At 42.1% G+C, this 15,311-nt stretch overlaps 1 protein-coding gene across 1 annotated transcript in view; it reads left to right on the top strand.

The window, feature by feature from the left end:
- The window catches only part of HECW1 (HECT, C2 and WW domain containing E3 ubiquitin protein ligase 1), a 125,401-nt gene that overhangs the window by 79,975 nt on the left and 30,115 nt on the right, over positions 1 to 15,311 (top strand). The window contains exons 11-13 of the mRNA XM_060280553.1: positions 4,029 to 4,179; positions 11,139 to 11,269; positions 13,846 to 13,967. Of these exons, the coding sequence (XP_060136536.1) occupies positions 4,029 to 4,179; positions 11,139 to 11,269; positions 13,846 to 13,967 (404 nt within the window). The remainder of the gene's footprint in view (positions 1 to 4,028; positions 4,180 to 11,138; positions 11,270 to 13,845; positions 13,968 to 15,311) is intronic.

The following is a 15,311-nucleotide window of genomic DNA, read 5'->3' as shown; positions in this document are numbered from 1 at the left end:
TAGCATTTAGCATGTTAGTGGGGTGAAATTCCTGGAGTGGCAGTGACATTTCAGGAAGCAGAACTTGAACATTTCTGTTTTGTCCTTCCAGATTTATGCACTTTTCATCACTTTTAATATGCCTTTTATTCATAAGGCATCTTGCATTAACAAAAAATGTCCAGTAGATGGCATACATAATACTGTTGTAATCTTTCAGGTCTAAGATATTACCGTACTGCTTGGTGTCCAGTGTGTTAAAAAACTAGGTAAAGTTTGCAAAGAAAGCTTTATGTTTTTGTTTTTAATCCAGTTACTTTGTTTTTGGTGACCTTCCTCCACTGGGCTGAGGATGTTCCCTGAACTTCATCACTGGATTTGATTCTTACTTTGTTGATGCAGTAAAGCCAAAGGAAGCCTTCAGTCGCCTGGAGCCTTAGCTGAAGTCTGCTGTAGATTAAGGCAGAAGAAGGAAATAAGAGAAGTTCATATAATAGACAAATATGTCTCTCCTCCAAAATCTTTTCCAACCATTTTGCAAGTGAAGGCAAATTAGATTTCAGATTACCGCCAGATGGCCTACTGTTGTTTAGGAAGAATGTTTATGTGGACTCGTGGCTGTGGGTTAAACCACAGAGCCTAGGGCTTGTCGATCAGAAGGTCGGCGGTTCGAATCCCCGCGACGGGGTGAGCTCCCATTGCTCGGTCCCAGCTCCTGCCAACCTAGCAGTTCGAAAGCACATCAAAGTACAAGTAGATAAATAGGTACCGCTACAGCGGGAAGGTAAACGGCGTTTCCGTGTGCTTCTCTGGTTCGCCAGAAGCAGCTTTGTCATGCTGGCCACATGACCTGGAAGCTGTACACTGGCTCCCTCGGCCAATAACGCGAGATGAGCGCCGCAACCCCAGAGTCGGTCATGACTGGACCTAATGGTTAGGAATCCCTTTACCTTTATACCTAAATCTATGAAGATTCTATGGAGTCCAGTCATTTTCGGTCCTAGGGGCCCTTTAATTCACCCTTCTACATTTTCATCTATTATTTTACTGATAGAATTATTGACAGTGTTTATTGTGGAGATTAATTGATATGAAATCCCAAGCATAGAAGTATAAACAACTAAAAAGGTCTTCAGTAATATATCCATTTGTATCACTGAATCTTTAGTAGCTATATATTCTATGCCCCTGAACATGTTTGTCTTTCATGTGCCATGCCAATTGAATAGTTGCTGCAGGAATTGAATTATTCAGTTTTCCATTTGATTTGAAAGCCACATAGGGACGATTATTCTTAGTGGCATGACTTTTTAAAGCACATTTTTTTAACTACACGCTGCAGCCTGATCTAAAGATTTTTCATTTTTGTGGCATTTGTAATATGCCTTCATTGCTTCCTGAGTAAATCACCCTTAAGCAGGGAGAATCTATTTTATATCTGAAGGTGCAAACATGGATTATTGTATGCTTGACTTGATGGAGAAAGAGATGTGCTTGTCTTAAAGTATTTTTCCAGTGGAAGGAGTGATGGTTAGAATAAGATGAAATCTTCCTGAAAGGTCTAGGGTATGACCACTTGGAAGAATTCAAAGGACCACAGAATATTCACAACAGCTCTTCTGGGACCTGAGAGGCAAGAACTTATATGTACATTTCAAAACAAAGTAGCCTGATGTAACCATTGACCCCATTCCAGTTAAAATTCAGTACTGTTGAAACAAATAATCTTATTGCTGTCAGTGAAATTTAAGCTGTAATCCTAAACACACACCATTGTACTTAGTGGAGTATGCATAGGATGTGACTAAATACACTTCCTTCAGAATCATGCCTGGTTCTTTGGTTGCCACTTTCTGCCATCATCTTGGCATGTCCCCACCATATTCTCCTTTTTAGCACTTGTATGTCAGCAAGCTCCTACTTCAGGTGTTTCACTGGCTGGGCTGTTTCATATGCTATGTTTTTTTCTACATACAAACTCTATGTTAAACATGAAATGGCCCTAACTCAGAGACCTTCTTTAACAACTGTCTGTGTTCTTTGCAATACTTTGTCCATCTCACTGTTGGACAGATCTTCAATGTTCACCAATTATGTGGGTACATGTACCATAATGTCTAGTACAGTGTTTCCCAACCTTGTGCCTCCAGCTGTTTTCGGACTACAATTCCCATCATTCCTGACCACTGGTCTTGCTAGCTAGGGATGATGGGAGTTGTAGTCCAAAAACAGCTGGAGGCACAAGGTTGGGAAACACTGGTCTAGTATTTGCAATCCTTCCCCACTGCTTGTCATGCCACTATGGTGCTTTCCAATTAAACTGGCAAACCTCTACCTCTGGGCTTTCAAGTTGGCATTAACCATTGTATGTGATCTGTGAGTGCTTTCTATATGATTCATTGCATTATTGCACTTTGTGTCAGGCTTACTAGCCATAGTAATTCAAATATAATCCGGGCAGGAAATGGTGGGTATCAGTGTCCCAAACAGTGCATGTTTGTTTGTTATGTAAAGTAACGTAAGGTTGTTGATTTGGAGTCCAAACATTCCATAGTGTGGCTTTTTGTCCTGCAAAGCATATGTCTACTTTTCTGCTCCTTCTACGCATGCCCACAGTTATGGATAAAATATACCCTTTTTAGGGATCGCTCTCATGAAACTTGGGACTATGAATAAGGCTAAGTATGGAATAAAGCACAGTTCCCTAGATTTTCTAGCCCCCACCAGGGTCCTTTTAAAAAATGCGCGTGATTTTGAGATACTGGCCCTGATCCAGAAGCCTTCTTTATGCAGGAGGTCCAAACCACACTTAGAAATCTCATGTATATAGGAACCATTAATTTCAGTGGATGGGACAAGCACCATTTGGTTACAGCTTTAAGACTGAAGGCTGGTTAGGAAGCTCAAGAACTGCAACTACAAAATTTGCACTAGGTAAGAGCCCCACTATGCAGTGTTGGCAGGGGTGTAGCAAGGGGGGGCGATGGGGGTGTGATGCTCCGGGTTCCACTCTGGGGAGGGTGACACTCAGCCCCCCCCCCCGCGAGCCAGCAGCCAGCCACCGCCCAGTAAAACGCCTCACTCAGCGGCTGGCTGCTCACTCACTTGCTCGGCCGGCACATGCTTTGCTTCTTCCTGCTTGGGCGGAGGCGAAGGGCTGGTCCGCCCCTCAGAGCAGGAAGAAGCAAAGCGTACACCAAGCAGGTGAGCGAGCAACCTGTGGAGCGAGCCTCCCAAGCCGCCCGGTAAAAGACCTCGTACGGTGCTGTGGCAGTTTGCTGGCGTCGGCGCTCCAGCGCCATACATACAGTGCCGGGGTCCTCTGCTCGTGGCTGTAGCTGTGAACAGAGGATCCATCCCGGCACCATCCTTGTATGGCGCTGGGGTGGTTTGCCGGCGGCACCGCTTCGTAACGCGCATGTGTGGCGCCACTGTGTACAACGCATGTGTCATGCATGGCGATGCCCCATCCCTAGGTGCACGCCCCGGGTGCCGGAGCAGCTTCCTCCGCCCCTGAGTGTTGGGATACACTATCCAATTTATCTGACCCTTCCCTCAACAAAAAACCTGGGCACCTCATGGTGTTGGAATTTGAACCTGTGCTGGATCCATTTTTGCCTGTACTATAGGTGGCAGAGCTAGTGCAGTTCAGGAAATCCACACAATCCAAATGTGACTTGAGCACCGTATTGCCCCTACTCTTTTGCCAGGCTGGTGTTTATGGTGTTTCCTTTGCTTCTGGATTAATTATAAAAACACTGACCTGTTAGAATGCTCCTATGCTGATGTTCTTAAACAGTGTGTTTTATCAAGTTGTTGGTCACTTCTTAAATCTTGTATTTAATTGAGGAATGTCCTTTGATCAGAAACCTGTGCAGCAGTTGTTGCTTTTTTTCTTTTTGGTAAATATGTTTGCATAATACTATACATTTTGAGCAGAAATGTTTATATATCTGAATTCCCCTAATAGTCTAGATTTCTGGATGTCCACAAATGACCTCATTTTCTGTCTTTTTCCAATTTTTAAAAAAACACCCGTTTAATGCAAGACTGGGAAGCTCGGATAGATAGCCATGGTCGGGTATTCTATGTGGATCATGTGAATCGAACTACAACTTGGCAACGTCCTACTGCAGCAGCTACTCTTGATGGAATACGCAGATCAGGGTCAATCCAACAAATGGAGCAACTCAATCGGCGGTGAGTTCATGCTAGACTAAATTTCTTTTAAAGTTCTAGCTGAAAACCATCCTATTTGCCTTCATTTCCCATGCCTATAGGATCTGGCACACACAAGAGACTGCAAGTGCAATCCTATATGTGTCTGCTCAAATCTATGCCCCACTGACTTCAGTGGAGCTTAATTCAAGGTAAGTGGGTATATAATTGCAGGCTGGGGGCATCATAAAAGGTGCTTACCAGATTAGAGACAGATTGCAGTTTTCAAGAGAGCTGAAAAAGGGAGACACACAAAAAGATGTTCTCTCAAGGAGGGCAGAGTTAATATTACAATATACACAGACTGCTGCCCCCCCCCCGAAAACCAAGCATTGTTAAGCTTCCTTTCTGAAACAGCTAATATAACTTTCCCAATGTCCTAATATCATAGTCCTTTTGTTTCCCCACTTCTGCTCAAAACCCCTGGCTGTTGTTGGAGCAGGACAATACACAGCATAAATGCAATCAATGTCAGCTTATTTTTGTGATTGTAAGTTGTTTTAAACTGTATTTTATATTTTATTTTAATGTAACCTGCCCTGGGCCTTTGAGTGAAGGGGAGGTAATTATTATTATATATTATATATTACGTTACGTTACATTCCGTTACGTTATGTTACAGCCTTTAAGTTTTATATTGGGGGTGTCTGTGCAGTAGTTTGTTAATTTCTTTGTTTTTGTTTTATAATATGTTTTTGCATTTTAATTAAGTGTGAGGTGCCTTTTAGGTTTTTGGACCAAAATGTGGGGTGAAATAAATGAAAATCTTACATATTACATAGAGAAAACAGCGTATGCTTTGACAGATGTTAAGAAGAAGGAAAAGCTCAACATAGTCTTCAGTAGGAACCCATGCTGCTTGTAATGTTTAGTTTTGCTTTCAGAATCCCAGCTGGATCTCTGAATTCTCAAGCATGTATGAGTTTTTAAAAATAATAATCAGAGGTTACTAAGTGTTGCTTGAAAGATATTTTGATGCTCCTCATCCACAAATGTTTATACATCATGGTCTTCCCATGTCCCCCCTGTCACCACTACCTGCCTGCCCACTTGTATACACAAGGGAAGCTCAGCCCTGCATCTGAGCACACAAACAGGTGGTCCAGCAGAGCACATGAGTGAACAGGCAGCCAGGTGGGTCTGTGAATGGCAGCAGCGGGGGGATTTGGAGATTTGGGGATTGGAATCAGTTGTGGGAGGAGGGGGAATTTTGGGTGAACTGTGGGGTAGTGGGGGTTGGGGTCAGATTGTGAGGGGGGAGGTTTGGGTGAACTCTGAGGTAGGCGGAGTCTGGAGCAAACAGAGGGTGGGAAATGACAATGGGGTGGTGTGGGTAGACTGGAATGGGAGGGGTTGAAGGAGCTCTGGTGGGATGTGGTGTTGGGTGAGGTGTAAAGGGAGGTGGTTGGCAAGGGTGGGTAGGGATGGCAGGGGTGGGGGTAGGTGGGGTTGGTGATCAAAGCAAGCAGCGGCAGCAGTCCTAGTATTCCAGTATAAGACAGGTGAACGTCAGTTACAAATCTGTCTGAGATGTTTATGGGCAGATTTATTTTAAATGTCTTTACTTGACCTACATGCAGGTCACACCAAACAAAGTGGGTCAGTACATGAAGATGCATGCGTCTGTTTCTCTTTTTAAATATAGTTTATAATTTCACTTGACATTAAGATAAAGGGACCCCTGACCATTATGTACAGTCGTGACCGACTCTGGGACCGACTCATCTCGCTTTACTGGCCGAGGGAGCCAGTGTACAGCTTCCAGGTCATGTGGCCAGCATGACAAAGCTGCTTCTGGCGAACCAGAGCAGCGCACGGAAACGCCGTTTACCTTCCCGCCAGAGCGGTCCCTATTTATCTACATGCACTTTGACGTGCTTTCAAACTGCTAGGTTGGCAGGAGCTGGGACCGAGCAATGGGAGCTCACCCCGTCGCGGGGATTCGAACCGCCGACCTTCTGATCGGCAAGCCCTAGGCTCTGTGGTTTCACTTGACATTATATGACAGCAAAATCTTTTTTCACTATAACCTCAAGAAATGTTTTTGTTTTTCCTTCTCTCTCAGTTTACCATAATGATATTGTTTTCCATTGAAAAAACCTAGGCCTGGAACATCTATCCCAACCTGCGGCCCTCCAGATGTTTTGGCCTACAACTCCCATGATCCCTAGCTAACAGGGCCAGTGGTCAGGAATGGTGGGAATTGTAGTCCAAAAAATCTGGAGGGCCACAGGTTGGGGGTGCCTGATCTATCCTCTAATTATGCACCTCAAAGAGAACATGCAGCCTAGTTGGGGGGTTTCTTATATTTTAAAATGTGGGGTGATTATCTTTGGTGTGCCAAGCGGACAAATTCAAAGCTTCTTCCTTTCTAAGGCAGCAAAACAGGATGGGAGTTCTTCAGTCCGATTTGCAGAAAGGAGGATTATAAAAATCAGCTGCCAAATGACAGCCACCAGGAATTTTATTAATTCCCCTAAAGGCTTTAATTCCTCTAAAAATATCTGTTGTGCATAAGAGAGCATAACACCAGTGAGTCCCACAAGGTATTATCTCAAGCATTCTAGTCAGAATAGTGTAGTAGGTCAGACTACTACAAATCCCAACTAATTCACAAAACTCACTGGGTCACCACGGGCCAGTCACTCTTTCTCAGTGCAATCAATCTCACAGGGTTGTTGTGGGAACAGAAATGTGTAAGGTGTGTATGGGGGCCGGGGATATGTCATCCTGATCTCCTGGGAGGAAAGTGAAATAGAAATATGGTTGGGTGCCCTCAAGCTGCTGCATTTGCCGTGATAAATCTGAGTGTCTGAGCATGTCAGAGAGGAGGCTAAGGTACAACCATTTCTCCTGACGTACCAGTTTTCTAGCAGTTTTCTATTATTATTATTATTACCGGTATTATTATTATTATTATTATTTTGCCTGGAGGACACTTTAGCTATGGTACCATCAATATACAGGTTTACCATCTTACTTGCTGTTTGTGAGAAATAAAATATGCTGTTGCATGTTTTACTGAAGATATTTAATTTTTATTTATTTAGTTTACTTGTGGTTTCCTTTTGGCATACAGTACTTGTCCCATGGCATCAAGTAAGAGATATTCATTAGTCAGTACATTGGATTCCCCAATGGAACCTAAGAACATTACAACTGAGTAATTGTCATGTCCCATGGCTTCTTTGCAAAAAAAGCTCATTGCTAATTCATTATTATTATTTTTTAATGTTAATGGATAAAATGCAAAGTACACCATCACATCTTGACAGAGCTTTGCTTGGAATTGTTGAGCATTCCTAAGTTTTAAGCAGACTGGTTTCATGTTGGGCATTGCATCAAGCTTCATCAAAAGTGCTATTTTCAGTAAATGGGTGTGTGGAGGGGGGATTTTTTTATTTTAGAATAAAAAGAGCTTAAGGCAGCTAACAACAATTTTAAAAACCCTGTTAAACAAATAACAAGTAATTAAACAACTGAAAGCTAAGGGAAAATAGAAACAGCAAATGGAATAATTAAACTTAATTAATAAAAGCCCACCTTTACAAAATTATGTGAGAAGCAATTGTATTGGCACCAAACTTCTCTGTGGTCCTGCAAGACTGATAGGGAGACGTCCTATGATCCACTTATTCCATAAGATTCCTTCAGCCAAATACATTGCAGGATCCACCCTTTAGAAAGCTACCATTACGTCATACCAGTAACATATAAATGAGACCTCCCTTGAGCCTCACCTTGCTTCCCTCTGGTGGTTGTGGCAGGTCCATGAAGGTCATTTTAAAGTATTCTATGTACAGTACTGCCTTTTATCTAGTTTAGAAAACATTCCTTCTGCATTAGGCTTAAATATTGAGATGAACTGGGCAGTATTTATGCAGCTGCTAGGCTTTTACTCAGATGAAATGAACAAAATACTTTTGTTTGTTTGCAGTATTTATAGTCGGCTCTTCCTTGAATGTACAAAAACTACAAAATTAGGTCCAATAATAAAACACAATTCTAACCCAAGGTAAACAAGCGAAACTACAGCAGCAAAAATTAATATTTCCAATTCAACCAAATGACTAGGTTAAAATGAACATAACATTCAAGCAGATAGAAACAGATGAAACAACCAAAGGTTTTAGCATCAGTTCCCATCCGAATCCTCACTTAGGCAGTCTATTCCCTCCCTCTCTGTCTCTCACACAAAGCCTGTGTGCCAACAGACCCTCAATCTGTGACTTTTGACTTGAGTAACTTAACAACTGCAAAACACCCCCCCCCACTCATCCAGGATCTCTCCCTGAGCAGTGTAAATGGTTGCCCACAAGCATCCACAGCAAGAAACTCCCGTTTTTTTATCCACAATGGCAACAGAAAAAGAACGCACCCAAAATAAAAGCTGGGTAGCAATAAACCATAGCCAGTTTTTCTCTCCCCTCCCCAGTCCTGAGAAAACCACAGGGTTGCCAGGCAGAGACATGTGGATGGGTTTGCTGGCATCCCTCATCTCTCATCTTCTTTTCAGCTGGCACAAACAGCATTCAAGGTCCTTTAGGGACTAGACTAGACTAGACAAAAGTATGGTTTTGAAACTATTGAAAAGCATACCGGGGTTGTTCTGAGGCTTACCAAGGGGTGGCTGAGTGAGGCAGCTGCCTTAGGTGGCGGGAGCCCAAGAAGCAGCCCCCTGAGAGCATACCTTGTGCTCCACTACTGGTGAAGAAGGGGGGCTGGCAGCAGCTCTGGTAGCTACTGGCAATATCTTGTCGAAACGTTGTGAGATCTAATGTACTCCATGAAATCTTGTGTGAGATCTCACCAGAACCCACTGTTATTGCCACTGCTTTCTAGGAAGGAAGGCTTTGGTGATGGCAGTGGCAGAGCGGCAATACAGGACGCACCGATTCATCTCAATGAGATGCTTAATGATGGCCATCAAGAAGCCTCCCCAAAAGACTGGTTGTTCACCTAACAAAAGCCAGTTACAGAAGAGGAAATCAGGCAGTGAGGCACATCAGGCTGGCAGTGTGTCCCAGAGCACATATCCTGCAGCATGCTGTGGCAGTTCCTTGACAAACCAGTATTTAGGGGCTCCCTGAGGACAGAAAGTTTGAAAACAACCATTATAACGCGCACACACAGTAAATGTATCCAGCATCACAATTATCATTTGAAAAAGTGCTGGATTTTTCAAATGCATCCATATAGCTGTTTCAAGTTCTTCCCCCACATATGCTTGCATTTTTTCAGAATATCTTGAAGATTGCTTTACACAATTTTGGCTAAACTGTAGTAGTCTCTTGGTCCATTGCTTTGCTTCCTAGGCATTATTAGCCAGCAGGGTATTTTTCTACCATCTAATTAAATAGGAAGCTTATGCACTGTATATATCCCTCTAAATAGGTGGGCTATGTTTTTCTGTTCTGCTATTGCATGAGGGGGGCATAAAACTCAGCCTGCATTGGAATTGTTTGTTCAGTCAGCCTGCTGTGAAGTGAATAAAAATGTTTATAGGTGCTTATAAAAGAGAGAGGGGGGGGAAGTAGAGCAATGTTAATATAGTGTGAAGTCCAAATATAATAATTTGTTTGCAAAGGGCATATTTAAAGGCAAAACAACAAATCCTTAGTTCTTGTAGTATTTCTTTTTAAAGCTAATTTTATTATGCTATTTACCTTCTTGCTAATATGTGTGTGTGCATGTAGAGTTAAATATAAAGCATTGATTGTTGGGGAAATTAATAAAACAAAAGCAGTCTTTCAGCCAAGCATAAATCTTTATATTTTCACATTTCTTCCCAATTCAATTTAATTCATGTATTTTATTAAAACTTCCAAGACTGTCAGATCATGAATCAAACCAAACCAAGAAATAACAATATTAAAATGCTTATAAAATTATTATAATAATTATTACTATTACTATTATTAATACCCTGCAACTTTACTAAGAATGAAATCCTTTGGAGCCTTATATCATTTCCCCCTGTAGAATGCCCTCCTGCAGGATGTCAAAGAGTTAAGCAACTATATAAATTTTTGAAGACATCTGAAGGCAGCCCTGTTTCGGGAAGCTTTTAATGTTGGATTTTTTGTTGTTTGATTTGTATTCTTGTTGGAAGCCAGAGTAGTTGGGGTAACCTAGTCAGATGAGTGGGGTATAATAATAATAATAATAATAATAATAATAATAATAATAATAATTCAAATTCCATAAACACCTGAGAAACCTAAAGCATAATTCTAATAAACATTAAATATAAGTTACCGGATTATATTTAGCTACGGTAATAATATTGAAGTAATACTCAAAATTTGCCAAACCAAGCCAGTAAGCCTACCTAATATCAAGAAGAAGAAGAGTTTGGACAAACCCAGGTTTGTTCTTGTCTTACTGCTTATGGCAGAGAGGGCTTCTTTAATCAAACAGGAAAACAACCGAGTGGCCCTCTTTGCGGCTTTGTCACTCAGTTGTACAGGGGGGCCTGCCACTCTTTGTTGGAATTTAGATGTACACTGAAAACATATTCTCCTAGGTACGTTCAAAAGACACTCAGGTATTTCCAATGTTGCCTTCCGAACTGTTCTATTTGTTGATAGATTTATTGTCCTTTTGTTTTAATATTTTCAATTAATTGTCTATAACATTTGGTGTCTTTCAAGCCAAAATGCAGTTCGTTAAAGTTATAAAGTAATCAACAACTTAAAGCAGCCTTTCTCAAACTTGGGTCCCCAGATGTTGTTGGACTACAATTCCCATCATCTCTAGCTACCAGGGCCAGTGGTCAGGAATGATGGGAGCTGTAATCCAACAACACTTGAGGACCCAAGTGTGAGAAAGGCTGGCTTAAAGTCTAAAAGCCGGACACAAAAATGCTATGCAGAAGTCCCCTCATTTGTAATGTGCATCTGACTAACATATTTTACTTCCTCCCCTTTTTCAAAATCAAGGTACCAAAATATCCAGCGAACTATTGCTACAGAAAGAACAGATGAGGATGCTGTGCTTAGCAGCAGGGTAGAGAGGCTTCCCGCTGGAGGCGGAAGTGATTCTGAGGCAGAGCCTTCCCAGCCAAATTCAGGTAAGACATCTACATGAGTCAGTGCTGTATGGATTGGTCTCCTCCTCCTAGTATTGTACTAGCTTTGTAGATTGTTGGTGGGGGAGCGTCACGTTCCACAGATGCTTCTCAGTGAGGGTCTGGTTCTCACTGTTGTAGTAAAGTTTATGTTGGGGCAGAAAGTGGTGGGTCCCAAGTGTCATTGCTCTTCCATATGTCCTCCAGTTGGTTTATTTATTTCATAAAATTTATATGCAGCTTGATTGTAAAAAAAATCCCAGAGCGGTTAACAAAAAGCTAAAAGCATAACACCAGGAAAAAGATTTAATACATTAAATACACAAGAAGTTAAGATACTTTTAGACTTCACAGCAGCCTTTGACATAGTTGATCATGATCTTTAGGGCCACCGCTTTGCCGACGTGGGGATTCAGGGCACAGTCTGACAATGGCTGTGTTCCTTTATCTCAGGTCGGGGACAGAAGGTGGCGCTAGGGAAGGAGATGTCATCACAGCACACCTTGGTGTGTGGAGTCCCGCAGGGCGCAATCCTTTCCCCGATGCTTTTTAACATCTTTATGCACCCCCTTGCCCAGATTGTCTGGAGTTTCAGGCTGGATTGTCATCAGTATGCTGATGACACCCAGCTCTGTCTGTTGATGGACAGCCATCCTGAGTCGGCCCCAGACACACTGACCACATGTCTGGAAGCTGTGGCTGGATGGCTGCGTGGGAGCCGGTTGAAGTTAAACCCTTCAAAGACAGTGGTCCTCTGGCTGGGTCTGGGCGGCATGGGGTTGGGGGGGGGCAACTCCCATCTCTTGCAGGGGCTCAACTTGTGCCAGTGCCTTCTGTCGAGAGTTTTGGTGGAACCTTTGCCGCCTCCCTCTCCATGGAGGCGCAGGTTGCATCTACTGCATAGGCAGCATTTTTCCATCTCCGCCGTATCAAACAGTTGGTCGCTTACCTTTCCCGCCCTGATCTGGCCACAGTGATCCATGTGACGGTCACCTCCAGGCTTGATTACTGTAACTCACTCTACGCGGGGCTGCCCTTGAAGTTGTCCCAGAAACTCCAGCAGGTGCAGAATGCCGCGGCGAGGCTCCTTACGGGAATTTTACTCGCTGATGTGCTGGTTTTCAGAATGCAGAGAGTTTTCTTTCCAGAGAGTCTCTAAAATATATGAGCAAATCTCTGAATTACCTTTGAGGAGCCCATTTAAACATTTAAACATATTTTATTGTTACTCTTATTGAATGGAAATATGACATTGGTTCATGGGCACAATTTAATTAACTATCAAGTTTTTATTTTTACCCATCTGTGGTTTAAATTATGGGCAAAAAACAACAACCCGACCTTGCTTTCTTTTTCACACATATTAATGTACCTACAATTCCCTGCACCCTGAAGAACTCAAATTGAAATTGTATATAGAAGACACAAGTCCTGCAAGGTGTACCCTGGGCCGTACTCTGCACTTACAAAAGAGAGGTTGCCAGTGTTACTACCGTATTTTATTACCACTTCGAACATATGCAGCTACCTTAAAGTAAAGCAAACCATTGGCCTAATTGAGTATTACCAACACCAGGTGGCCCTCTCTGGGGTTTCAAGAACCAGTCTTTGTCACTGGAGAGGCCTTGAATTAATTCAGGGCCTTCTGCGGGCAAAAGTATGTATCTTTCTAACCACAGAGCTGTGCCACTTGTGTTTCTTTATGGTGACTCTGAGGTAGAGAAGAGTAAGAGAGGCAATACCCTGAGGGGGGAGCAACAAGTTTAGCAAAATTACATGGTACAATTGTTCAGTGGTATTACTCAGCACTGGCAAGCGTGGAGTGGTGGATTCACCCTCCTGTCCGTGGCATCACTGCAGCTTACCTGGGTGCAGCATTGTACTACTTCAAACTGCAGGTGGAAGGTTGCATCTGTGCATGTTCTCCCACATAAAATTCGCACCTAGCGCACTATGAAAACTAGCATTTTAGGGAGAAAGCTGGGCTGGAACCTTATTTCCTGATGTGCTGTTTTTCAACATTTCTTCACATGGGAGAACACATAGTACGCCTTCAATCCCAAGAGCTGGAACTAGTGATACAGTACAAGGAAGATTCTTCCACATGATTTTGCTGAATGTGCAGCCTTGACCCTTGATCAGGGCACATTAATTTCAGCTTGTGTATGTATGTATGTATGTACGTATGTATGTATGTATGTATGTATGTATTTACATACCATATTTAAATAACATTTTCATACTTCTGTCTACTCGTCTTCTGTGGCTGTCGGAGATAAAAAGAACTACTCACTTTTACACTGGATATTTATTTATAAAACTAAGTTGGAAAGAACTTGTTGCCAAAAAGCCAAGGCTTAGCTATAGGAATCGACCAAGAAGGAATTGAAAACACAAGAAGCACAGGTTTGTTGGGGAGGGTTGTGCCGTGGATTAACAAGTCATTTCTGTAACTACCAGGAAGTTGGCCAGAATCTGTGCTTTAGAGGGGGGAATCAGAAGAGGGGAGAACTGGAATAGCCATTCAAAATTCAAATGTTCTCTTGCTGTGTATTACATGGAAGCCTTTTTATTTTCAGAAATTAGAAGAGAAGTACCTGTTTCACCTGTGAATTCTCAAAAAATCACCTTGTTGCTGCAGTCTCCAGCTGTAAAGTTCATCACCAACCCTGAGTTTTTCACGGTGCTGCATGCAAATTATGTAAGTGCTTGATCCTCAGTTATCTTGCAAATTGCTGATATACTTTGATAGCAGCATCCAGGTTCTCTCTCTGCAATTGAGAATGTGTGAGAGAGAATGAAAGTGATCGGAGAAACTATGCAAAAGCCAGAATTGCAGAGAGAGAACTGAATTCTAGGGAAGAAAATATAACTGAATTATCCAAGTGTTAAATTCATCCCCACTTGAATTTGTTCACCTGGATGGTCCTGCAGAAGAAATTTGGCTTTGCAGCAATCCAGCAGCATTGTTTGCAAAAACCCCTCTACGTATGCCTCCTTTTTGAAAAAGGAGCATTTGGTGGTTTGCAAATGTATGATATCAAACCTTATCACTAAACATAACTACAGTCATACCTCAGTTTAAGTACGCTTCAGTTTGAGTATTTTCAGTTTAAATACTCCGCGGACATGTCTGGAACGGATTAATCCACTTTCCATTACTTTCAATGGGAAAGTTCGCTTCAGGTTAAGTACGCTTCAGGTTAAGTACAGACTTCCGGAACCAATTGTGTACTTAAACCGAGGTACCACTGTACAATGAGTATTGTAGTTATGCAGAGTGTTGTTGAGTTATGCGTGTTCATGGGGAATCATAATGCATAAATGTAGCTTTTCTCACTGCTAAGATATTTCAGAAGGTGTTGGACAATTACAGTGCTCATCTGTTTCTGCCTTAATAGACCTGGATCTACATTATACTCCTTATGCAACATTTTGGTTAGCAAGGCCACTAGCTTGTCATATGTACAATTCATACTCTTCCCATTTCTCCATGCTAGAACCATCCCTAACACATTCCTATGTAAAATAATCACTAAACCAGTATTTTACCAAGCCCTAACCAAGTATCTCAGAACAGAGATTTTTAGATTCTGGGATGCCTTTTGAAAGCTTCACATGGGGTTCCTCAAGGAGAAAATCAGTAGCAGGAGACAAACCTCCCCAAGAGAGAACTTATGTGGCATTACTGATCTCCCACCCACCCCAAATGCTTTTTAAAAGCATAGTTCCATGTAAGTGTCTATACTTCAAGACAGTAAATGAAGCTTCCACCCATTGCAGTGTTGAAAAGGTAACCCGTTTTTGTTGTTGTTCTGGAGGAAGCTTCCAAGGGATGGGGATTCCAATGCTATCAGAGAGTTACAGTGACTTTATTGAATTGCATTAATTGTTTTGATTAATTTGTTGTTGTTTGCTTTATATGCTTTTGTGTTTGATATTATAGCAGTTGCAGTGCTTGCTGCTTTTTAAATGGCGATGTGATTATTGTGGAACCACTTGGAACTCAACATTTGTTGTTGGAAAAGCATAATACAAATATTAA

Source organism: Zootoca vivipara, chromosome 12, assembly GCF_963506605.1.
Source record: "Zootoca vivipara chromosome 12, rZooViv1.1, whole genome shotgun sequence".
Classification (NCBI taxonomy): Eukaryota; Metazoa; Chordata; class Lepidosauria; order Squamata; family Lacertidae; genus Zootoca; species Zootoca vivipara.
The sequence above is the reverse complement of the archived record's forward strand: the minus strand, read 5'-3'. Positions and strand labels throughout refer to the sequence as shown.